This window comes from Mustelus asterias, chromosome 10, assembly GCF_964213995.1.
Source record: "Mustelus asterias chromosome 10, sMusAst1.hap1.1, whole genome shotgun sequence".
NCBI lineage: Eukaryota > Metazoa > Chordata > Chondrichthyes > Carcharhiniformes > Triakidae > Mustelus > Mustelus asterias.
In genome coordinates, this window is record NC_135810.1 from 57,751,595 (window position 1) to 57,777,388 (window position 25,794).

Consider the following 25,794-nt stretch of genomic DNA (forward strand, 5'->3'; position numbering starts at 1 on the left):
TAGCCATGAAGGCCTCGCTGGAGATGTAATGATCCTCAGGTGAAATCACCACCAGTCAGTTCTCTCTCAAAAAGGGAGAGAGCAGCTAATTGCCCTCTGGGACTATAGTGATGTTTATTAACTGAGATAAAATCAGTGCAAGAGGTATTGAGGGCACAGAATTCTCAAAATACATTCAGGCAAACATTTTAACTGTGTTAAAATTTCATTTCAGCTTATCAAGAAAAGGGACAGTTCAGGACCTGGATTTAGGAAATGAACCTGGGTTGAAGGGGTATTAATGTTTTGGTGATAATGATCATAATTCAGTTAGATTTAGGGTAGTTCGGAAAAGCTAAATAGACGGACCACAGATAAAAGTTTTAAGCTGAGGAAAGGCCAATTTTACTAAGCTGTGGTGCGATTTGACTTTGGGGGGCTGTAAACAGCTGCTAAGGGCAGAACTTTCCCATCCCGCCCACCACGGGAATTATAGCGGGCAGGGACAGACCATGCAAAGATCCATTGACCTTAGGCAGGATTTTCTGGTTTTGGGGAGAGCGTGGCCGGAAAATCCCACCCTAATTGTCGGAACAGAGGGAGACATTCAAGAAGTAGAGAGGGTCCAGAGCAAAAATGTTCCCACAAAGACTACAGGGTGGGACTCCCACACCCAGACCTCCCTGCATGTTCATGGACATAACGATTGGGTAAGACAATTCAGGAAGCTTGTGCCAGAAATAGAGTGCTCAGTACTGCCAAAATCCTAGAGGAGTATAGACAGTGCAGGAATGGAATTAAAAAGGAAATTAGGAAAGTAAAGAAATGACATGAAAATGTATTAGTGAGTAAAACGAAGAAAACAATTATTTTTTAAATACACAACGAGCAAGAGGAAAGTTAAGAAGTAGGGTCGATTGGAGGCCAAAAGGAAACTGGTGTCTGAATGGAAGAACTTTGTGTCTATCTTCATAAAAAAGGTCCATGATGTAGACATTGTAATTAAGGTGGAGGAGTGTGAAATATCAAGTGGGATAAAGGGAGATAATAGAAATATTAAGGGATTTAGCATCTTCAAAAATCAATCAACCAGCAGGCCTGAATGAAATGTATTGCAAGCTGCTAAAAGAAGCAGGGAAGAAATAGCAGCCACTCTGACTCTAATTTCCGATCTGCCTGACTACTAGATTTTACATGGTGGGGGTGGGTGCAGCAACTGACAGCTCACCTCCCTTGAAGGAAAGGTCACTTCCAAACAAACCAATTTTAAAGAAGGCATCCCGCAGAGTGTGGATGGCCAAAGCAGCTCAGCGGGTCCAAACACCCCTCGGTGGGAAGATGTCCCATCCCACTGGTGAGTCCTTGAATGGGGATTGAGTGGAAGGCTCAGACCTCCAACTTACTGAGAGCACGGAAGGGCAGAAGGGGAGCAGGGTTTTAAAGCCGAAACAGTGAGTTGGAGGCCAAGACATGGAGCTATAATCTACCTTGCAATAGATCAGAATTTGTCTACAATGACAAATAAGTCAATCTACAAAATAAGCAAGGAATCAATTTCTTGAAAAGCAAGCTGTGATTCAGTGAAGGGAGCTGCTTTAACTGTACTCTGGTCAGTTGCTGTTTCAAAAATGAAGTCACTTTGCAATTCAGGTCTCATCTCGCTCAAGTTTTTTCAATCCACCTGTTGAATGATTGAAGCACACTTCAGGGCATCTGTGAAAGACACAATAGTTCAGATCACAATACCATGAGATATTGAGAGTATGGGCACAGTACTGTATGCATGACACACAGACCATTTACAGGAGTGAATAAAACCACTTTGCCAAAGAAAAGTCAGAACCCAAACTTGTACCAGGTTCCTTCCTGCACAGGTTTCAATTATGGCCCTCGGAGTGGCAATCACTGGCGAATTGCCACTCTGGATGGACTTACTCCTGCTGAAATTCCAAAGCCCCTGTCTCGCCCAACCTTCTTCGCTCAGGCTGGGTGAGACAGGAGCAGCAAAGCGTGCCCCTGGCTGCATCAGTGCAGAGTAACTGGGCCACAGAGAAGAAAGATACCGCCTTCCCCCCTCCCACCACCCCACCATCACCTTGTACAACACTGGCTATGAGGTACTGGGGAATGGGCTGCAAGGCAGGGGAGAATGCAAAAATGGCAGGGAGATGGGGTGGTGTGCTCCCTTCCCTTCTCGCTATCACTGGTATTTTACAATGATGGAGATGGTGGTGAACAGTCCTGGCCTTGGGCCACTTTAGGTTCGCCACTGGGCCCTCTGTCTCATGAGGAGACCTCTCAGGTTTTCCTGATTGGACACTCTGTGGTCCACAGAGGGCCTCCCAGTGGGAAGGGCAGCCACTGAGACACTACCCCTTGCCCTCACAAACATCTCCCCTCTCACCAGGACCTGCCTGACTAACCCCAACGAGCCCCACAACAATCTCTTGAATTCCAGGGCTCCCTCCATGTTTGCCCAGGTTGGTTGCAGTCCCAGCACTGGTCACTGCTCACTGTGGTGCTGCTGGGGCTGAAATGCTGCTGATCCTCTGACCGACAGCTCTTGGAGGTGGAGCCTAGTTCCTTAAAGGGGTAGAAACTCCAGCTGCTAATAATTAATTGCCTGCAGATCGCAAAATCGATGTCGGGGCTTCCATGACCAACCAAGACAGGGTTGCTCCCCAATCTTTGGGCTGGTGGATGGAGCCGTCACATCCTGGCCCATGAGTGCAATCAGTTCCAAAATAGAATAGCTTTCTGAGGTATGCATGTAACTGTAATTTTTGATAATTTAATGATAAAGATAATCAGGAAAGTTATACCTGAATGAATAATTCTCTACTAAAGGCTGAATGTGGTATGCTGTCAATTTTCTTCACAGACATAAGTCTGCTTTACAATGTGGGCTTGGAATTTTGCATTGTTTGCTCAGTAAATATTCAGTACAAAGTGTAATAATTGAGTATTTACATGGAGAATGTTAAATTTTATATTTACAGCATTATAGTTGAAGGAATAATGGCATGAGTGTTTCATGCTAATTTTAGAAGCTTTCAATTGTTTAAATTGTGCTGGCAATTACTGTGATTTCAATGTGATTGTTATATACAGCACTGTTTGTTAGCTGTAAGAACAACATGGCAACACTGTATCATAGAGAACAGCATAGCAACATACTGAACAAAGCTCCCCTTTGCAGCAGTCATTCTAAAATTTGATCACAAATTGTTTGAAGTGGCAGATTTATGTAAATAATGGCTGATGATTAACTTAGGCCTAGACTCTCCTTGACCAATAGTATGTGGGCTACACTCACAATCCCTTAAGAGTGGACCAGTTAAGTATTCCACGGTGGCTTCATGTTGTCAAGTCCTTGTTTCTCACTCAAAGGAAAGGAAATCGGGTGTTGCAGCAGCAATTAAAAGACTTGCAGCTTAAAAATCCAGAGACTCTGCAGGTGTCGAGGAGGCTGAGACAGAGCAAAATAACAGGGAGAGGACATGGCAGGAGGTGGACGAGCAGGGAGATGTCAAAGATACAAACATCTGGCAGCAAAGAAGGCAAGGGATTTGGAACCCTACACAGGAACTGACAGAGGACGAGGATGCAGGAGTTCAATTTGCACCAGAGACTTCATCAACATCCACCCGCCCCCACCCAAGCTGCACATCCCTCTCCCACCATTCCACAGTTCCTTATCCCACTCTCTGACAGCAAGCGTGCTAGTGACTGAGTGAAAAGTAAATGCTGCATCTGAAAGCTTAGTCATTTGTGGAATGTTTGAGGACACCTTGGTGATATTTTATTTGAAGTGAATTAGTCTTTCTATGTCATCCTATTATTTTCAGAAAGAAAGGGTCTCCCATAAGCAGTGACGGTGAAGTGCCACAAGTAGAGGAAGGGCAACCATAGGTAGGATAGAAGCTCTGCAACGCCTGGGCAGACACACCAGTAATGGTCGTGCATAGTGCGAGGGTGGGAAATGGATTCATTGGAGATGAGCTGTCAGATTAAAGTTGATAATTGGATGGCGGTCTACAGCAGTATTGAGATTGATTACGTTTCATAAATTCTCACCTAATATTGATCATTCTTTCCTTGACTGAAATTTCACCTTCCTAAAATGAATGACCTCATTGCTGCTGCACTTTACAAAGAGTGATGACAAGTAGCCTGGGTACTCCAGAGAACCCATTCTGGCATTCACGGTCCAACTTTTCTAATGGCAGGTGGAGATTGCGGGGCAAGCAATACTTCCCATCCTCGCTAAATTCACCCTGTTATTTGAGTACCAATGCACCAAGTTGGGAGGATATAACTGGTGAGGCAAAGTGTGCATCATAAGGTGAACAGGAGCAGCAGGGAGGAGATGGTTATGAACCAAGGGCAGAAATGATTGGATTCAGCCACTGCAGCAGGGGACTCAGATTTAAAAGAAACGTTAGCCGCCTGCGCAGGGAATGGAAAGTCTTCTTTCATGGCAGAGTTGACAAACTACACCTGCAAAGCAGCAGATGTCAAGGTGTGCAGAACAGTGTGGTGAATATGGTAGTCCAGTGGACCTTCAAAACAACAATCAGTTTTTTTAAGACCCTAGGGTAAAAGCTGTCTGGTTCTGGGGAGTTGACAGCCTTTGGGTCTAATAGTTTTCCCAGCACCTTTTCCCGAGTGATGGTAATTGTTTTAAGTTCCTCCCTCCCTTTCACCTCTTCATTTCTAAGTATCTTTAAGAAGTTCTCTAAGACTTCGACAATGAAGACAGACACACAATACCTGTTCAATGTCACTATCATTTCCTTGTTTTCCATTAACAATTCTCCAGACTCGCTCTACAGTGGACACTAGCTTTAGTTCAAAAACAGATGTTAGCCAGGTTTACATCTCTCCCAATTTTTATTTCCATTCAAGTTAGAATGAATGCTAAATACATACCCCTTCCTTTGTGTACTGTTGACCGTATCTCATTTCATGCCCATGATCTTGTCATGAGATGTTTCGATGTATGCTCCAAAAGTTTTTGAAAGTAATAACATCAACTCACTTCTGTCTTTCAGGGCAACATAAGTATCTGTGCGCTGGAAGGAATGACTGCATCATTGACAAAATTCGAAGGAAGAACTGCCCAGCCTGCCGCCTCAGAAAGTGCTATCAAGCTGGAATGGTGTTGGGAGGTAAGAGAAAAAAGTTCTTCGATTTAAATCAAAACAGGTAAATCAGATCTAATATACTCTGCATCCTAGCAAGATTGTATTGAATACTTTGATGTATAAATGTAGAATTATAAGTGAATGCATATTATTTTATGGAACTAAAAATTATATTCCTTGCCCAGTGAACCTGTAATTCACACAAGTGGAAACTGGAATCAATAGTAAGTGTGAAATTTCACTGAATAGTTCAATCTTTTCTGTTAATTTTCTCCAGTGTGCCATGTCATTTATGTAACATATTTTATGTAGGATTCTATATGCCATATGAATATGCTCATTATACACAAACTGTGGCACAATATTTGTTTTACACTAGTGCAACCAAATCACATTCCTACATCTCACTCCCCTATCTCTTACCATCAGTGTGTCATTACTGAGAAGTGTGCAGTACTGGAAGAAAATGAAGGTATGGGAGAATGCCACCCATCAAGTTTTTCGTACTTTATTTTACAATTCCATTTTCAATGAACAAAACTACGAAAAAAAAAATTAACAGTATGGATAGAGCAGGGCTTCTAAATGGTTCTTTGCCATTTCACCAATTTACAATTCCAGGCGGAATTCTATTCAACAACCATTCTGAATTCGAAAGTTTTGTTTTGAGTTTGTTATGATTTTTTGGGAATGGCGGTGTAACTGCCAACTAATTGTGTGAACACTTCCCAGTGAATTTTCTGATACAAAAATAGATCTGGCTGAAAATTGCAATTTACATGTGCATCCAGCAATACTTAGAACCATATCAGATCACTTCACAGAGACTACAACTTCGATACTGTTTTCCACAAGGTGGCCCATAGCTCACTAATAATGAACTGAACTCAAATAATTTGCAAGGGGCAAGCATTGAGAACAAGCCAAGCTAACTTGGTCCACTTGTGTTGGAAAGGCCTGTTTTTTTAAATAATTGAAATGTCTGTGTACGGTGGACAATTTGTCTATTATTCTTTTTGTACATATATGCAATACCACTTTGGAAGTTATGGCAGTTGTTTATGCTCCTCCCTTTCGCATGAACTGATGATGCCAGTGACTGGAAGAGAGTGTTGGCAGTAAATAGGTAGGTACTTTAAAAACTGAAACAGCTATGCATTTCCCCTGATGTTTAGTAGCTGTGTATTTGTCCAAACGGGGGTCTTTGTCTGAGTTAACTAGCTATCTGGTGAAGCATGAATCCAATTTGTCAGATTGGCTCATTGCAGTTTTTGTCTGTGCCCCTTATACTATGTTTACATGTCATCTACTAGAACATTGCTGACAGCGTTTTCAGAGTGATGCTGGAGGGTAGCTGTAGTCATGCTGCCCATTAGCATCATTGCAATCTTGAGCGATGCGCATCTGCAGTCACTTACTACCAATTGTAAAAAGCATCTGGGACACTCATGCTTTCCAATTGATAGAAATGAAAAGACAGCTTGTTACAAAACAGTTTTTTTTTAAGGAAAAGTTAATAATAAGCTCCTAATGACCCAATGAGTAAAGGCACCACCTAAAGTCGCACTAACCATGCAGGTTGCAAGTTCAATTCCTGACCTGTGCTGAATTTTTATGATAAGAAAAGGGAAGATTGATAATTCTGGGTGGTCGGGAAGTGGGAGTTTAAAAGTTAGGATGCTTGGATGCTGCACTAAGGACCTTCACTCATTCTCTTACGCCCATTCTCCTAACTTTTACAAAACATAATGCCTTCAATAGTGGCTACCTGGCTCTTGCATTTCTCAAAACTAAGCTCTTTGATGTTGTGCAGCTTGGATTGAGATTGCCAGCACACACTGTACTCTCAAACCTGAACAGCTGAGAGAGCAAGAGAAACTTTATCCCCTTTCTCAGGGTTAAAGAACTAAACTCAAACTTGGATTGCAGAAGGTGAACACAATGTGCCTCAAACACTGTGTACCGTGTGTTAATGTTTAACAGCGCATTATTTTCTAAACTATTCATTTTCAATTCACAGAACATGGCCATCTTTACTAAGAGAAAAAACAGCAAAGTGTCTAGTTAGCTACTTAGGTCGAAACAGGTTATTACTTTTGGACAAAAAAAATGATGTAGTTATACCAGATTCTACTTAATAAATACCATGAAACCATTCTTTAGAACCAATGTGATTGGTTTATATAATTTGCAACGTGTTTGTTATCCAAATCAGATGCAAACATTTGAGCATTTTGCAGCTTTAGGAACAACAGTTATTTTTCACAGCTGTTTGATAGCACACAACCAACTTCATCACCTCAACCCTCAGGGTCACAAAAACCTACAGCTGTCTCTGCAAGGAATGACAGCTATCCTGTGCTTGAGGTTCCTCACCAGTGTACATCTGCTCACAGAGACTGCGAACTATCTTCCTCTGGGTGTACATGCAAAATGATCAGATAAAATAGATTACTGAAGCATAGAGACAGCCATTTGTGTGATCAATTTACATTACTCCCCACATATGGATATTCAAATTCAGTATGCATATCTGTTCTGGAGGCACTGTCAGTTCTAAACACTCAAAGTTTAAAGGGACAGCACGGTGGCACAGTGGTTGTCACTGCTGCCTCACAGTGCCAGCAACCTGGGTTCGATTCCTGGCTAGGGTCATTGTCTGTGTGGAGTCTGTACGTTCTCCCAGTGTCTGCGTGGGTTTCCTCTGGGTGCACCGGTTTCCTCCCACAGTTCGAAAGACGTGCTGCTTAGGTGCATTGGTCATATTAAATTCTCCCTCAGTGTACCCGAACAGGTGCCGGAGTATGGCGACTAGGGGATTTTCACAGTAACTTCATTGCACCGCGGCATAAGCATAGTTGCAGCATTTAACCGTCCCTGTGCATAAATGTTTGTGCATACAATTTATTAAATCTCAAAGTCTTGTCATTATTTTTTGCTTTAACTCACCTGTATATTTTAACCTTGGTGATGTAATGCCCTATGGTCACTCACTATCCTTCTGTTAATGGACTGGTTTCCTGGAAGGAAGAGATCAAATAGACTCTTGGACCTTCTTCATCCAAATCTATTCCACAATCTTATGAGGGGAGACAAAGTCTTTGTGGAACTGTTACCTCTCAGCAAATATAATCAATTGGAAGTTCTTATGTTACTACTGAGCTACTGAATTGATTTTTATCAAATGGAGCTCCTGGCATGGAACCTTGCAGCCCCAAGAGCAAATATTGGGAAATCAGGATTTTTGGAAAATCAGGATAATGTTCTCCAGTGACCAAGATTACTGATTTATGCTGCACAGTTCCAAAATTGACTGCGAGGACTAAGTTACAGAAATTGAAGTTTAATTCTCGCAATCACAAAACAAGCTCAGGAGAATTTTTTCTTTGAAGGGAGATAAAAGCAATTTCTGATAGATCATGTATTTTATCACCCTGATGTGAAAAAATCATAAACAGGACAAAAAGTAAATCAGTACTAGGTTAAATATCTTATCTCACAGAGGGAGAATCTCATAGAACCCTACAGTGCAGAAGAAGGCCATTTGGCCCATCAAGCCTGCACCGACAACAACCCCATCCTATCCCCACATATTCACCCTGCTAATCCCCCTGACACTAAGGGGCAATTTTAGCATGACCAATCAACGTAACCTGCACAGCTTTCCTCACTGTGGAGGAAACCGGAGCACCCAGAGGAATCCCACACAGACACAGGGCGAACGTGCAAACTCCACACAGTCATCCAAGGCCAGAATTGAACCCGGGTCCCTGGAGCTGTGAGACAGCAGTGCTAACCACTGTATCGCCCTTATTATGTACCAATAGACTTAATAAACTTGATTGCACAAATGAGCAAGCCTGCAGATTTTCATTATGTGTAAGGGACAAGAACAAGTTTTGTTAACAAGTGTAGTGTACATGCATCTTCACGAGGCAGTTAGAGACATAACCCAAAAAAAATCAACAGCAAGTCATTGAAATCTTTGTTTTTCACTGCAGGCATCCCACCAAGCCTGTCTTGGACCTTAATTTCCAAATCAGTGTAAAGCATAACCTTAGCTCACCTTGTGGGCCACAGCTACAGTCAGAAGTACGTGATTCTATTATCCTACCAATGTAAGATTTTATACTGCTGAGTCCTGATTTTGAAAGCATCTATGCTGCCAGCAGTGCCTCACTGAGGTGAGACTGTCAGAACTGCAAACTAAGTGATGACCAGTACATTAAATTTGGCACTGCAAAATCATTGTCAGTCTGGTATGGCTGGGCTGGTGGTCAGTGCTAGCTTCATTGTAATCTATAAATGTATCCCTGAAGTCCCACATTTCCCTTCTTTGCCCCAGGTCTCGCCCCACTCACAAAATATGGGATCTGGTCCTTTAATTGGCCTGAACTGCAGGAGAGAAAACAGTTTTTAAATCGGCAAGCAGTAATGTTAATTGCGTTTTGTTCCTTGTATTAATTTCAATTATTGTGGACACTGCCATTCCTGCATGAGTTTTTTTTTCCAAAGTCTTGTCAGCAAATTGTTGGCATTTCTTCAGGAATTCCACTAGCTTTGCATGAATTGAATAATTAAAATCAATTTATGTTATATCCATCTTGGCATCACTTCTTAGACATGCCAGAGGTGAGCCAGCTTTGCCACCGTTGTGTTATTGGATGGGCTGTCACAAAGCCATACCATCTGCCCCAGGAATCTTTTGCAACAAATACAACCCTCCTGTAGCTGTGAACATTGCTGCTGGATTAAGCTCCTATTTATCTAATTCTTCAAAGCTACAGATAAGAATCCACTGGATTGACTATATATGCCTCAAGCTAGGAGCACCAACAACATGTATTTATAGCATTCTAAATGTGGTAGTGCATCCACAGATGAAAAGAACTTGGTGAAAGATAAGGACTATCTTAAAAGGAGAAGAGAGGTATGGAGAAAAGAAAGGTTTTGGGAGAGAACTCGTGACCTCAAAGCCTTTGCAGCTGAATCCCAGTTGCCATCTTCATCCCAGAAATTTCAGTATAGGGCAAGGTTATCAAGAGCCCAGAGCATCGTAAATGTGAACATCAGGGCTCTTCACATTACCTCAAAACTCAGTAAACATAAACAGAAATGGCTTCCCTATTCGACTAAAGTACATGTAGTGTCTGGTCACATAAAAGGCAAAAGCAGTAAATATCCGTTATTCAGGGAGTCTGTATTATGTAGCAATCCACAGTGCCCACATTATTTCACACAGACTAAATGAATGCTAGTTAGAAAACGAGGACCATCCTCAATAGTTTTGGCTGATAATCCTTCTGAGAGTCACCTGAACAGTAACATGATATCATTACAATGAAACTCGAGCCTCAACTAGTGCACATCATTTTCAACGCTACCATAATGACACCGCTGTTTGGAATAAACAGATAAATAGCCCGGCACACGTGTTCAAAGTGTGTGCGTTTTGCAATACAAAGAGATACATGAGAAGAAACATTACATTTTCAGGGTTTTGAGATTTGTGTTTTGAAACAAGATACCTTCTAGTAGAACATGGAAGGACATCATTGTGCAAAAAGGGCAAAGGAGGAGGGACTGAAGGAAGCAGAGGTGTAGTCAGCCAGATTGGTTCATCCAGTGCTCTTTCCTCAAACTCATTATCTAAATGTTAAGGATAGCCTGGATCCTCAATGGTGTCTGCACCAGATGGAAAGCATGGTGTGACATGTTGTAAATTGCTGAATTCTTGGCTGCTGCTGCAGCAAGATCCTGAACAAAGAGAAAATGAGTTACAAGGATTTCAGGGACATGTTCGAAAAGTGATAAAATAATATACTGCACGCCATGGCACTGCTGAGCAATATATGGTCATAACGTTCCTTAAGGCTGCTTCCTCTCTGCTGGCACACAAACGGGGATTCTGTCACATTCCCTGTGAAGGTGCTGATAGTGTGGGAGCAGCTCTGAGGAATTCCCAGCTGTCTCTATTACAGGGAAATAAGCAAGGATAACAGTGAGAACAAAACTATAGATAGCACACAACCAACTCCGTCACCTCAACCTTCAGGGTCGCAAAAACCTACAGCTGTCTCTGCAAGGAATGATGTGGACACTCTGTTTGTGAACAGAATTCCCACTCACCTGAAGAAGGGGCTTAGAGCTTCGAAAGCTTGTGTGGCTTTTGCTACCAAATAAACCTGTTGGACTTTAACCTGGTGTTGTTAAACTTCTTACTCTGCAAGGAATGTCAGCAACCATGCACTTGAGGTTCCTCACCAGTATACATCTGCTCATAGGGGCTGCGAACTAGCTTCCCCTGGAAGGATATGCAAAATGATCAGATGTTATAGATTACTGAAGCATAGAGACAGCCATTTGTGTGATCAGTTTACATTACTCCCCACATATGCATATTCGAATTCAGTATGCATATCTGTTCTGCAGGCGCTGTCAGTTCTGAAAGCTCCTTTCAATATTTAAGTGTCACAGAGAAAGTTACCTATGTGCCTCACAAAATGTGTGACCTTCAGCTTCTCTGTTAAGTTCACTCGGAAAAGGATGTTTCGAATCTTGGCATTGCTCACAAATTTCCATTGGTCTCAGAAGCTCTACATCAATAATCAAATAGCAGATGTTACATTGGATGCCCATATATACAGGCACTCCACCGGTTATCATTAAACATCCTATACAAATATTTGCAGGTCCATCAGGCTTTAATATTCTTTCAATGAAGTTAAATACTGCCCCCTCTTCCTGCCTCCAGGGAAATGACCCAGGGATGGATGGAACCAGGGAACCAGCCTGCTGGCCAGCTGCACAAATTTATGTACCCTTCCCCCCAACCCATTCACCCACCTCTGTGCTGCCTCATCAAGGCCTAAAATTCCCCCATGTTTTCAAGCCTCTGACCTTTTGTCAGAATACAACTATCTTTAGCCTCAGTGGAGGGCGGACTTCTGTTCTAAAGAGCCTCCTTGGTGTGCCTCTGCAACAACATTATTAAAATCTCCTTCACCGGTGGCACAGTGGTTAGCACTGCTGCCTCACAGCATCAGGGACCAGGGTTCGATTCCACCCTTGGGTGACTGTGTGAAGTTTGCATGTTCTGTACATGGGTGCGGAGTTTGCATGTTCTCTGGCTGCTCCGGTTTCCTCCCAGGTTACGTGGATTGGCCCTGCTAAATTGCCCCTTAGTGTCACAAGATGTGTAGGTTAGTGGGATTAGCAGGGTAAATATGTGAGGTTACAGAGATCGGGCCTGGGTAAAATGCTCTGTTGGAGAGTCAGTGCAGGCTTTAAGGGCTGAATGGCCTCCTTCTGCACTGTCGGGATTCTATTAAAGAGTAAAATGTCTCATTTAGATGCTTGTGGACATTTCTCTGGCATTGAGTTCTGTCCACAAAACCTCCCCGCTCCCCTACTTTGCTTGCTTTCCCCATACCAGTCAGTGATGCTGCTGACCAGGCCTCTTCAGTGCAAATTATACTGTGAGGATTGCTTGGATGGACTAGACATGTATTCCTTGAGTGCAAAAGATTAGGGAATAATATAATTAAGATGATTAAAGAATTTAATTGGGCAAATAAAGAGAAAATATTCATGCTGGCGGGGAGTCCAAAACAAAGGGCTATACCTTTAGAATTAGGGGTAGTCAGGGGTGATGTCAGGAAGCACTCCTTCACACAAATAGTGGTAATCTTGAACTCTGCCCTCTTTAAAATAAATCTGTTGAGGATAAGGCATTTGAAAATGTCAAAATTTAGATTGATATATTTTTGGTTAGAAAAATTAGTTAGTGTTGTGGAACTGAGGCACGTATGTGCAATTGAGATACAGGTGAAATATACTCGAATGGAATGGTCAAACTAGCTCCAAGGGCTGAATGGCCTCCTCCTGTTCTGAGGCTAGCCACAGGGTTGTTTGCACCAAGGACAGACACAGCTTCAATTTTGCCAGTGTTGTGGCTGTCTTGGGCACCGAACCAACACCAAAAGAGTGTAGTAAAAAAACTGGCAACTACACATCAGTGAACACTCAGTCACAGAGGTTGTCTTGCACCAGTAGGAATGAGCACTGATTGTAGCATGAAAGTAGCTGGTGCAAAGCCCTGCCAGATAGACTGAGCTTTTCAAGTCAAAAGAAAGCCTTTGGTGGCCTCCGCTATCAGCGCTCAGATTTTAATGATTGAAAAGAACTGTCTTGGTAGTTCTTTCCAGTCACTGAGAATCACACCAAATGTACAAGGCCATGGGATTGCTAACACATATGGGGAACTCAGATTTCTTGAACTTCACAGTGGGAATAAAATCAAACAGTGTGAACCACCACAAAAGTAGAAACCATCTACTGGAACCGAACCAACAGCATTTTCAGAGTACTGCCTCTTGGGAACTGTACCACCCACTGGCAACATTTGGAAAGTAAAGGAAGCAGGACTCCATATATGCATATTCAACTAGATGCACAAAGTGTTTAGAGCAAGATCTGGTATTGCATTCTGAAGCTTATACGAGTGACCTTACTCTTTGTTTGTCTCTATCTTTCTGTTTTCACGTTGGCTTCTTTTTATTTTGCTCTGCAATATGCCAGTGCCACTATGAATTGCTATTTTCTTTGTCTTTTGTTGAACAAAGGGGAAATCTTACTGGGATAGAATTATTTAGGATTAGTCTAATAAAGGGCAGTGATACAACGCTGAGGTTTAGAACTGAATAATCTCATTAGCGATAGACAACATGGTTTTGTACAAGGGAGGTCATGCCTCACAAATTTGGTTGAGTTTTTTGAGGAGGTGACAAAAATGATTGATGAGGGAAGGGCTGTGGATGTCGTCTACATGGATTTTAGTAAAGCATTTGACAAGGTCCCTCATGGCAGGCTGGTGCAAAAGGTTAAATCTCACGGGATCAAAGGTGAACTAGCTGGATGGGTACAGAACTGGCTTGGCCATAGAAAGAGTTTTAACAACACCAGGTTAAAGTCCAACAGGTTTATTTGGTAGCAAATACCATTAGCTTTCGGAGCACTGCTCCTTCGTCAGATGGAGTGTGTTGTGGGAAAAATGCCACTTTGAGAGTTAGGCTTGAAGGTTTCAACAATACAGTTTTATTTTAACAAAGCTTTGTGGAGAAAAGGCACTGGCACTCCGCAGTGCTTCTAGACAGCTACCTTCTCTCAATGAGACAATAGGAGCGGTCCATCTTTATACCCTTTACACAATAGATGGACCGGACATCTAGCCATTATCACATCGTTGTAATCAAGCAGGTGATCGATCGTTAAACACATCGTTATAGACAAATACAGACAGATACAGACATAAGCATGTTAACATCACATTGTTCTATGAATGGATACATTTCCTACGTCAGTGACTATCAATGACTTTAGTTTCGGCCTATTCATACAGTAGTTTACAGTAATTGGTTTTCCTGCATTTTGTATTCCCGATCCCACCTGTAGCTAATCTCTTTACCAGACCCTTTTGTCCCTATTTCCACTGGCTTTCTGCAGTATCTAATTCCTGCATATTTTAATTTACAAGTAGTTGTCTGAGTGTCTTTAATCCTAAGTAATTGTCTGGGCTAAGAGTCAGTGCCTGTTTGTGGTCTTAACTCTTTATGTGCCAGGCAGTCATTTTTAAAGTGTACTCTTCTGTATATTTTTCCCACTTCAAGTGGATTTCCACTCCATCTGACGAAGGAGCAGCGCTCCGAAAGCTAATGGCATTTGCTACCAAATAAACCTGTTGGACTTTAACCTGGTGTTGTTAAAACTCTTACCGTATTTACCCCAGTCCAATGCCGGCATCTCCACATCTTGGCCATAGAAGACAGAGGGTAGCAGTGGAGGGGTCTTTTTCTGATTGGAGGTCTGCGACTAGTGGTGTTCCGCAGGGCTCTGTTCTGGGACCTCTGCTGTTTGTGATATATATAAATGATTTGGAAGAAGATGTGGCTGGTCTGATTAGTAAGTTTGCAGACGACACAAAGATTGCTGGAGTTGCGGATAGTGATGAACATTGTCAGAGAATACAGCAGGATATAGATAGGCTGGAAAATTGGGCAGAGAAATTGCAGATGGAATTTAATCCAGATAAATGCAAAGTGATGCATTTTGGTAGATCTAATGCAGGGGGAGCTATACAATAAATGGCAGAACCATCAGGAGTATAGACACACAGAGGGATCTGGGTGTGCAAGTACACAGATCCTTAAAGGTGGCAGCACAGGTGGAAAAGGTGGTGAAGAAGGCATATCGCATGCTTGCCTTTATTGGACGGGGCATAGAGTATAAAAGTTGGCATATGATGTTGCAGTTATATAGAACGTTGGTTAGGCCACATTTGGAATACTGAGTCCAGTTCTGGTCGCCACACTACCAGAAGGACGTGGAAGCTTTGGAGAGAGTGCAGAAAAGGTTTACCAGGATGTTGCCTGGTATGGAGGGTATTAGCTATGAGGAGAGATTGAGTAAACTAGGGTTGTTTCCCCTGGAAAGACGGAAGTTGAGGGGCGACCTAATAGAAGTTTATAAAATTATGAAGGGCATAGATAGGATGAACAGTTGGAAGCTCTTTCCCAGGTCAGAAATGACAAACACAAGGGGTCACAAGTTCAAGATAAGGGGGGCAAGGTTCAATACAGATATCCGGGGGACATATTTTACACAGAGGGTGGTGGGGGCCTGGAATGCACTACCAAGCAAGGTGATTGAGGTAGACACGTTAGGATCATTTAAGACTTATCTAGTTAGCCACATGAACAGACTGGGAATAGAGGGATACAAACGGATGGTCTAGTTAGGAACACATGATCGGTGCAGTCTTGGAGGGCCGAAGGGCCTGTTCCTGTGCTGTATTGTTCTTTGTTCCTAGTCCTTCACTGGAAAACATCCTTCACCAGAACTCTCACAGGATTAGACAGAATAGATTGAGAAAGAATGTTCCCAATGGTGAGGGAATCCAGATGTAGAGGTCACAGTTTGAGGATAAGGGGTAAACCATTTAGGACTGAGCGGAGGAGAAATTTCTTCACCCAAAAGGTGGCAAATGTGTGGAAATCACTACCACAGAATGTAGTTGAGGCCAAAACATTGTCTGATTTCAAGAAGAAATTAGATATTGCTCTTGAGGCTAAAGGGATCAAGGGATATGGGGGGAAGGGGGGAATCAGGATATTGAATTTGATGATCAGCGATGATCAAAATGAATGCCGGAGCAGGCTCGCAGGACTGAATGGTCTACTCCTGCTTCTATTTTCTATGTACGTTTCCCTGATGGAAATCATACTTCCCACAATCTTCCATCTTACCAGCATTAGTACCATAAGTTATATGCCCCGGCATTTAAACTCAATGCCGGGGCATTGAGTTTAAAATTTAGCAAGTCATGTTGCAGCTTTATAGAACCTTAGTTAGGCCACACTTGGAATATAGTGTTCAATTCTGGTCGCCACACTATCAGAAGGATGTGGAGGCTTTGGAGAGGGTACAGAAAAGATTTACCAGGATGTTGCCTGGTATGGAGGGCATCAGCTATGAGGAGAGGTTGAAGAAACTTGGTTTGTTCTCACTGGAATGACGGAGGTTGAGGGGTGACCTGATAGAAGTCTACAAGATTATGAGAGGCATGGACAGAGTGGATAGTCAGAAGCTTTTTCCCAGGGTGGAAGGGGGCACAGGTTTAAGGTGTGAGGGGCAAGATTTAAAGATGTATGAGGCAGACTTTTTACACAGAAGGTGGTGGGTGCCTGAAACTCATTGCCGGGGGAGGTAGTGGAAGCAGATATGATAGTGACTTTTAAGGGGTGTCTTGACAAATACGCAAATATTAACATTAGCAACAGGTCTTTTCATTGTTAGATTCAGCCAGGATTAGGCAAGCCATGCTGCTGACATTTTATATTGATGTTAGGTATACGTGAGATGTGTTTTTGTCAAATAGGATGGAATAGAGGGATATGGTCCCTGGAAGGGTAGGGGGCTTTAGTTGAGTAGCATGATCGGTGCAGACTTGGAGGGCCGAAGGGCCTGTTCCTGCGCTGTAATTTTCTTTGTTCTTTATAAGCACTTTTAATGCACACTCAGGATGGAAGATTCAAGGAAATTTCAGTATTTTTTTAATTCTTTCATGGGATGTGAGCACTAACATTCGTTGAGAAGTGGTGGAGAGTCACGCCTTGAACCTGGGCTGTCCATCTGGAGCAGGTACATTCACAAGTTGTTTCATTTATTTTCTTTCTATGGTATTTCAGGTCATAATGAAACACATGTGTAGCTTCTTTGCAACATCAGTCCTTTTTTGTTCAAAATCTGTCCGTGATCTGAAAAAGAGAGAAAGAAATGTACTAGTAATAGGAGAATGAATAGGTTTTACAATAGTGCCACGGAGGTAATGCCGAGCTGCGTGTTTCACCTGTGTCCCACAATATTAACATTAGCAACAGGTCTTTTCATTGTTAGATTGAGCCAGGATTAGGCAAGCCATGCTGCTGACATTTTATATTGATGTTAGGTATACGTGAGATGTGTTTTGTTCAGTGGTTCTGAAATGCAAAGGAGCTTAACGACCCTGCTTTAAACCTGAGCCACAGTTAGGGCAGCATGTACCTGCTCACTGCACTCAATTACATTTCACAGACTCCTGCTGTGAGTAAAAAATGAAATTATCTTGCCAAGAAAAAAGAAATCAGGTTGTCTGTAAACAAGGTTGAAGGAGGTAATTGTATTGTGTGACATAGCTGTCCACATGTATTTTTGAGACTTAAAGAGATAGTGTGCCATTGTCCAAAAGTCATCTTGCAGTTTAAGTAAAACGCTATAGAAATAAAATTATATACCATGGAAGTGTGTATTCATTCAGATATTTTGAAATTTACAATGTGGATGCTAGAAACCTGAAGCGAAAACAGAAAATGCTGGAAAAACACTTGATTGGTTATTTTTTCTTATTTGTTCAGTGGATGTGGGCATCGCTGGCTGGGCCAACATTTGTTGCCCATTCCTGAGGATATTTAAGAGTCAACCACATTGCTGTGAGTCTGGAGTTACATGTTGGCCAGACCAGATCAGAATGACAGACATTAGTGAAGCAGATGGGTTTTTACGACAATTGACAATGGTTTCATTGTCATCATTAGACTTCTAATTCCAGATTTTTTATTGAATTCAAATTTCACCATCTGCCATGGTGGGATTCGCAGAGGGTCCCCAGAGCATTACCCGGGGTCTATGGATTACTAGTCCTGGTTAAGGAGCATTAGTAGAGAGAGAAATGTTTCAGATCTGTGACCTTTCATCTGAACTAGGAAAAGTTAGGGATGTAATCAGTTTTGAGCATGGGTGGGTGAGAGGAGGAAAGGATGGACTGTGATAGGGTGGAAGACAGGAGAGATTGAATGACTGAAGAGTTCATCTTCCAGGGCCAAAGAAAATGGTAATGGGGCAGCAAAAGCAACAAGGAAAGAAAAGACGTGCCTTGAGCAGGGGTGTTGCTGTCTGAAAGAAAGAAAAACAAAACAAGGCAAGCCAAGAAACTAAAACAAAATGGGGAACTGTGCTTACAGTCTAAAATTGTTGAACTCAGTCCAGAAGGCTGTAGCGTGCATAATCTAAAGGCGAGGTGCCTCAAGCCTACATTGAGCTTCACTGGAACAGTACAGCAGGCTGAAGAGAGAGATGTCAGCATAGGAGCAAATTGGAGAATTAAAACGACAGGCAACCAGAAGCTTGGGATCTTGCTTGTGGACAGAAGTATGCAGAACTTGCTGTTTCACTCTACGTGCAGAGCTTGCTGTTTCACTCTATCTGCTGACATACGCTTGAAGGCTTCCAAATGTGATTTAGTGCTGCATGACTGAATTCACAACTGTCCATTATCACACGAGGGTGGGCAGAGGGGCATAAGTTGGCATGGGAGGCATGACAGGCCATGAGGGTGGGTAGGGGCATAATGTAGCATGGGTTGACATGGGATGGGGCATGGAAAGTATGTGGTAGGCAAGGACAGGAGGGATGTTTCATGTTTTATTCTTTATTTTTAAACTTTGGACACAGTGCCAGAGGCCGCCTGTGGAAGACATTCTGTGCATGCCTTCAGTCAGCAGCCTCCTTGATTCTTCCATGTCGCCCGGCCAGACTTCCTGAAAGTTTAAACTTTAATTATTAGTATCTCAGGTAGGTTTACATTACACTGCAATGAAGTTACTGTGAAAATCCCCTAGTCATCACACTCTGGCACCTGTTCGGGTACACTGAGGGAGAATTTAGCACGACCTAAACAGCACATCTTTCGGACTATGGGAGGAAACCGGAGCACCCGGAGGAAACCCTTGCAGACACGGGGAGAATGTGCAAACTCCACACAGACAGTGACCCAAGCCAGGAATCGAACCCGAGTCCCTGGTGCTGTGCAGCAGTAGTGCTAACCACTGTGCCACACCAAGGAGCTGGGAATTCTCCTGTCTTTATGGACCCAATCTGGGAGCAAAGATCTCGTCCGCTGTTTCTTTCTCTACTAACTTGCTGAGATTTTCCCAGCATTTTCTGTTCTTATTTTTAAACTTTACAATATTTGGCAAAAAATTGTTCCCTCCAAAGTGTGAAAATGAGTTTGAAATTAATATCCCATTAGAACCTATTAAACATATTCCTTTAATGTCAATTCTCAGGGGCAATTTTATAAATTAGCAAACGCTCTTGAAATATCATGTGGTCAACAGAACTAACAATTCCCATCTCTGAGATTTAAAGCCTATTGTTCAAATATTTACTATTCTTAATCTTACAATTCAAACAGCATTTCAAAAATAATAAAATTCCCCTCCAGCCAAATTAACTCTTCCTAATTGAACATATATTAATAAACTTGGTGTATTTGCCTTGAATTCCTATGGGATTCTTTCAGTCGCCAAACATAACTTCAGGGGAAGATCAACCACAACAATTAGCGCCTCCTCAACGTGGGGGATGGTCCCAAGACACTTCCCACCAACAGACAAAGATTGACCAGGCAAAGAAGGAGGTAAGTGACAAAACCCCGGTTAGTCACAAGAGGTAGGTTTATAACAGGCCTGTCCACCCTTTTTGCATGAGGAGCCACATTTCAAAATATTTCTTACTCATGGAGCCAATGAGCAAATTTCAGAACGTTAAAGTTTGGCACAGAATTAAATATGACTTTCAAAACAAAAACTGAGGAATGAAAATAAACTTGCTGAACAAAAGAACGAGCAATAAATAAGGATGAGTATGATAGTGTAAGTTTGTGAGTGTGCGTGCTTCTGGCTCACCCCCAGGCTCAAAGTGCTCACTTAGTCAGCCTCACCCATTGTCAGAGTGGATCACATGGCTGTGTGTGGGTAGGTGAGGGTTAGTGAAGCCCCTAATACTGCGAGTCAGCCAGAGTTCTGAATAAATTCTTCCCCCTTCCCCCACCACATTCTTAACCGTCCCCCGACACACTCTCCCTCCGACACCCTCTCCCCCCCGACATTCTCTACCCCACTCACACTCTCTCCCCCCACTCACACACACTCTCACCCCCACTCACACACACATTCTCCCCCCACTCAAACACACACTCTCCCCCCATTCACACACACTCTCTCCCCCGACATGCTCCCCCCCACTCAAACACACACTCTCCCCCCCACTCACACACGCACACTCTCCCCCCACTCACACACACTCTCCCCCCGACACTCTCTCCCCCACTCACACACACACTCTCCCCCACTCACACACTCTCTCCCCCCACTCACACACACTCTCTCCCCCCATTCACACACACACTCTCCCCCCACTCACACACACTCTCCCCCCACTCACACACACTCTCCCCCCACTCACACACACGCACACTCTCCCCCCACTCAAACACACTCTCCCCCCGACACTCTGCCCCCACTCACACACACATTCTCCCCCCACTCAAACACACACTCTCCCCCCACTCACACACACTCTCTCCCCCGACATGCTCTCCCCCCACTCAAACACACACTCTCCCCCCCACTCACACACACTCTCCCCCCACTCACACACACTCTCCCCCCGACACTCTCTCCCCCACTCACACACACACTCTCCCCCACTCACACACACTCTCTCCCCCCATTCACACACACACTCTCCCCCCACTCAAACACACACTCTCCCCCCACTCACACACACGCACACTCTCCCCCCACTCACACACACTCTCTCCCCCACTCACACACACACTCTCCCCCACTCACACACACTCTCTCCCCCCACTCACACACACACTCTCTCCCCCCATTCACACACACACTCTCCCCCCACTCAAACACACACTCTCCCCCCACTCACACACACTCCCTCCCCCGACATGCTCTCCCCCCACTCAAACACACACTCTCCCCCCCACTCACACACACGCACACTCTCCCCCCACTCACACACACTCTCCCCCCGACACTCTCTCCCCCACTCAAACACACACTCTCCCCCACTCACACACACTCTCCCCCCACTCAAACACACTCTCTCCCCCCACTCAAACACACTCTCTCCCCCCACTCACACACACACTCTCTCCCCCCATTCACACACACTCTCCCCCCACTCAAACACACACTCTCCCCCCCACTCACACACACACTCTACCCCACTCACACACACTCTCTCCCCGAATCACACACACACTCTCCCCCCACTCACACACACTCTCCCCCCACTCACACACACTCTCCCCCCACTCACACACACGCACACTCTCCCCCCACTCACACACACGCACACTCTCCCCCCACTCACACACACGCACACTCTCCCCCCACTCACACACACTCTCTCCCCCCACTCACACACACGCACACTCTCCCCCCACTCACACACACAGTCCCTCCCCCCACTCACACACACACTCTCCCCCCACTCACACACACACTCTCCCCCCACTCTCACACATACTCACTCCCCCCACTCACACACACACTCTCCCCCCACTCACACACACTCTATCCCCCGACACTCTCTCCCCCCATTCACACACACTCTCTCCCCCCACTCACACACACACTCTCCCCCCACTCACACACACACTCTCCCCCACTCACACACACACTCTCCCCCCACTCACACACACACTCTCTCCCCCCACTCAAACACACACTCTCCCCCCACTCAAACACACACTCTCCCCCCACTCACACACACTCTCTTCCCCCACTCTCACACACACTCTCTCCCTCCATTCACACACACACTCTCCCCCCACTCAAACACACTCTCTCCCCCCACTCACACACACACTCTCTCCCCCCATTCACACACACACTCTCCCCCCACTCAAACACACACTCTCCCCCCACTCACACACACACTCTCCCCCCACTCACACACACGCACACTCTCCCCCCACTCACACACACGCACACTCTCCCCCCACTCACACATACTCTCTCCCCCCACTCACACACACTCTCTCCCCCCACTCACACACACTCTCTCCCCCCACTCACACACACACTCTCCCCCCACTCACACACACTCTCCCCCCACTCACACACACACTCTCCCCCCACTCACACACACACTCTCCCCCCACTCACACACACACTCTCCCCCCACTCACACACACACTCTCCCCCCACTCACACACACACTCTCCCCCCACTCACACACACACTCTCCCCCCACTCACACACACACTCTCCCCCCACTCACACACACACTCTCCCCCCACTCACACACACGCTCTCCCCCCACTCACACACACACTCTCCCCCCACTCACACACACACTCTCCCCCCACTCACACACACACTCTCCCCCCACTCTCACACATACTCTCTCTCCCCACTCACACACACACTCTCCCCCCACTCACACAGACTCTATCCCCCGACACTCTCTCCTCCCATTCACACACACACTCTCCCCCCACCCACACACACACTCTTCCCCCACCCACACACACACTCTCCCCCCACCCACACACACACTCTCCCCCCACTCACACACACACTCTCCCCCCACTCACACACACACTCTCCCCCCACTCACACACACACTCTCCCCCCACTCACACACACACTCTCCCCCCACTCTCACACATACTCTCTCCCCCCACTCACACACACACTCTCCCCCCACTCACACACACTCTCCCCCCACTCACACACACACTCTCCCCCCAGTCACACACACACTCTCCCCCCACTCACACACACACTCTCCCCCCACTCACACACACACTCTCCCCCCACTCTCACACATACTCTCTCCCCCCACTCACACACACTCTCCCCCCACTCACACACACTCTATCCCCCGACACTCTCTCCTCCCATTCACACACACTCTCTCCCCCCACTCACACACACACTCTCCCCCCACTCACACACACACTCTCCCCCCACTCACACACACACTCTCCCCCCACTCACACACACACTCTCCCCCCACTCACACACACACTCTCCCCCCACTCACACACACTCTCTCCCCCCACTCACACACACACTCTCCCCCCACTCACACACACACTCTCCCCCCACTCTCACACATACTCTCTCCCCCCACTCACACACACACTCTCCCCCCACTCACACACACTCTCCCCCCACTCACACACACTCTCCCCCCGACACTCTCTCCCCCCACTCACACACACTCTCTCCCCCCACTCACACACACACTTTCTCCCCCCATTCACACACACACTCTCCCCCCGACACTCTCTTCCCCCCCCATTCACACACACACTCTCCCCCCGACACTCTCCCCCCCACTCACACACACTCTCTCTCCCTCCCCTCACTCTCTCTCCCCCCTCTCACACTCATCTCTCTTCCCCTGACGCACTCTCGCCCCCACACACTCAACCTCTCTCCCCACCCATTCACTTCTCTGCCCTGTCCCACACACCTCTCTCCTCTCTCCCATGCTGTCTTTCTCTTCCCCCTCACAAACTGTCTCTCTCTCCTCCTCCCATTTTCTTTCTCTATTCCCCCTCACACGCTCTCTCCTCCCCCTCACATTTTCTCTCTCTCTCCCCGACATGTTCTCTTTCTCTCCCTCACACACACTCCCTTTCTCTCCCCCTCACACAGTCTCTCCTCCCCCTCACACGTTCCCTCTTTCTCCCTCACACACTCTCCCTCTTTCTCCCCCTCACACGCTCTCTCTCTCTCCCCCTCACACACTCTCTCTCTCCCCCTCACACGCTCTCTCTCTCTCCCCCTCACACACTCTCTCTATCCCTCTCACACACCCTCTCTTTCTCTTTCTCCTCACACATTCTCTCTCTTCACTCTCACACAATCTCCCTCTCTCTCCTCCTCATACGCTCTCTTCTCTCCCTCGCATGCTGTCACTCTCTCCCCCTCACACTTTTTCTCTTTCCCCCTCAAACTCTCTGTCTTTCCCCCTCCCACACTCTCTCGCTCTCTCTCCCCCTCACACGTTCCCTCTCTCTCTCACTCAGACATCAATGGGCTCTGCTCCTGCTGCCTTGTGCTCTACTCTGGCATGCCCAGGGCTTCTTGGCTCACCGGCCCCAAACTCCTCACCATTGGTGTTCCTCGATTAACAGATGGCTTTTCTGCCATATTTGCTGCCGTTGGGCTCATTAGTGAGTCCCTGAGCAGCAAACATGGGAAAGAAGCAGCCTGTGATTGGAGGAAGAGCTCTGTGCACATTCCTCCCATCAGGCTTGCTTGTTTGAGCAGGATGTTGAAGACTGGCTCCAGGAGCCACATTCAGCCCTCGGGCCGCAAGTTGGAGCTGTCTGGCTTAAAGGAAGTGAGTCGGATGTGAGGTAGAGGTTTAGGGAGGAAACTCTGGACCTTACAGTCTGGGTATTGAAAGATGGCTGCTCATGCAGGGGGCAAAGGAAGCAAGGATACACAAGATACAAATTTGAAGGCATTATAAATTATTGGAGAATTCTGTAGCTGGAGGTCACAGAGAGAGGAATGAGCAAATCTATAGAGAGATTGAAGAGAAGATGAAAATTTTAAAGCCTGGGCTTTGGTAATGGGTAAGTGGGATTTGGTGAGGGTTAGGATAGGGGCAGCATAGACTTGGATGAGCTGCGTTTATACAGGCTGGAAGATGGAAGACTTGCCTGTACAACATTGGATAATCAGGTTTTGAGGTAACAGAAACATTGAAGAGAAAGAAGTAGAGGGACTGAGATAAGAGTGGAGATGGACAATTCTGCAGAGTTGGAAATAGACGATCTTTGTGATGGAGAGGAGATGAGGGTGAAATCTCAATTTAGAGTAAAATAGAATGCCAATGCTGTGAATACTCTCGTTCAGCATTGGTGGCCAGTGAGGGGTGTGGATTCTGTGGAAAGAGAACAGGATTTGTGACAGGCTCTGGAGGCAATGATTTTGTTCTTTATGACTATTAGTTGACTTAAGCAGCCTGAGTCCACAGAAACAGTGTAGGAGTCGAGTGAGTTATCAGTCAGGTACAGCTGGGTGCCAGATCTCGTGGCTTTGGATAATATTGCCAAGGGACAGTATGTGGATGAGAAATAGAAGGGATTCAAGGATAGATCCCTTGGAAGTCCAGAGGGAATAGTTCTGGATTGGAAATGAAGCCATTGCAGCAGAAATTGTCCATTTCTAAATCTCAGTTTCCATCTTGTTCCCCCTGCCCTGCCCATCTCACTGGGGTCATCTGCCACATGCCTCAGGTT

The 25,794-nt window shown here is 45.3% G+C and overlaps 1 protein-coding gene across 3 annotated transcripts in view; it reads left to right on the plus strand.

Annotated features, from left to right (window-relative positions):
* The window catches only part of LOC144499613 (progesterone receptor-like), a 314,135-nt gene that overhangs the window by 161,909 nt on the left and 126,432 nt on the right, over positions 1-25,794 (plus strand). For all 3 annotated transcript variants that reach the window (XM_078221770.1, XM_078221768.1, XM_078221769.1), the window contains one exon: positions 5,034-5,150. In XM_078221770.1, the coding sequence (XP_078077896.1) occupies positions 5,034-5,150 (117 nt within the window). The remainder of the gene's footprint in view (positions 1-5,033; positions 5,151-25,794) is intronic.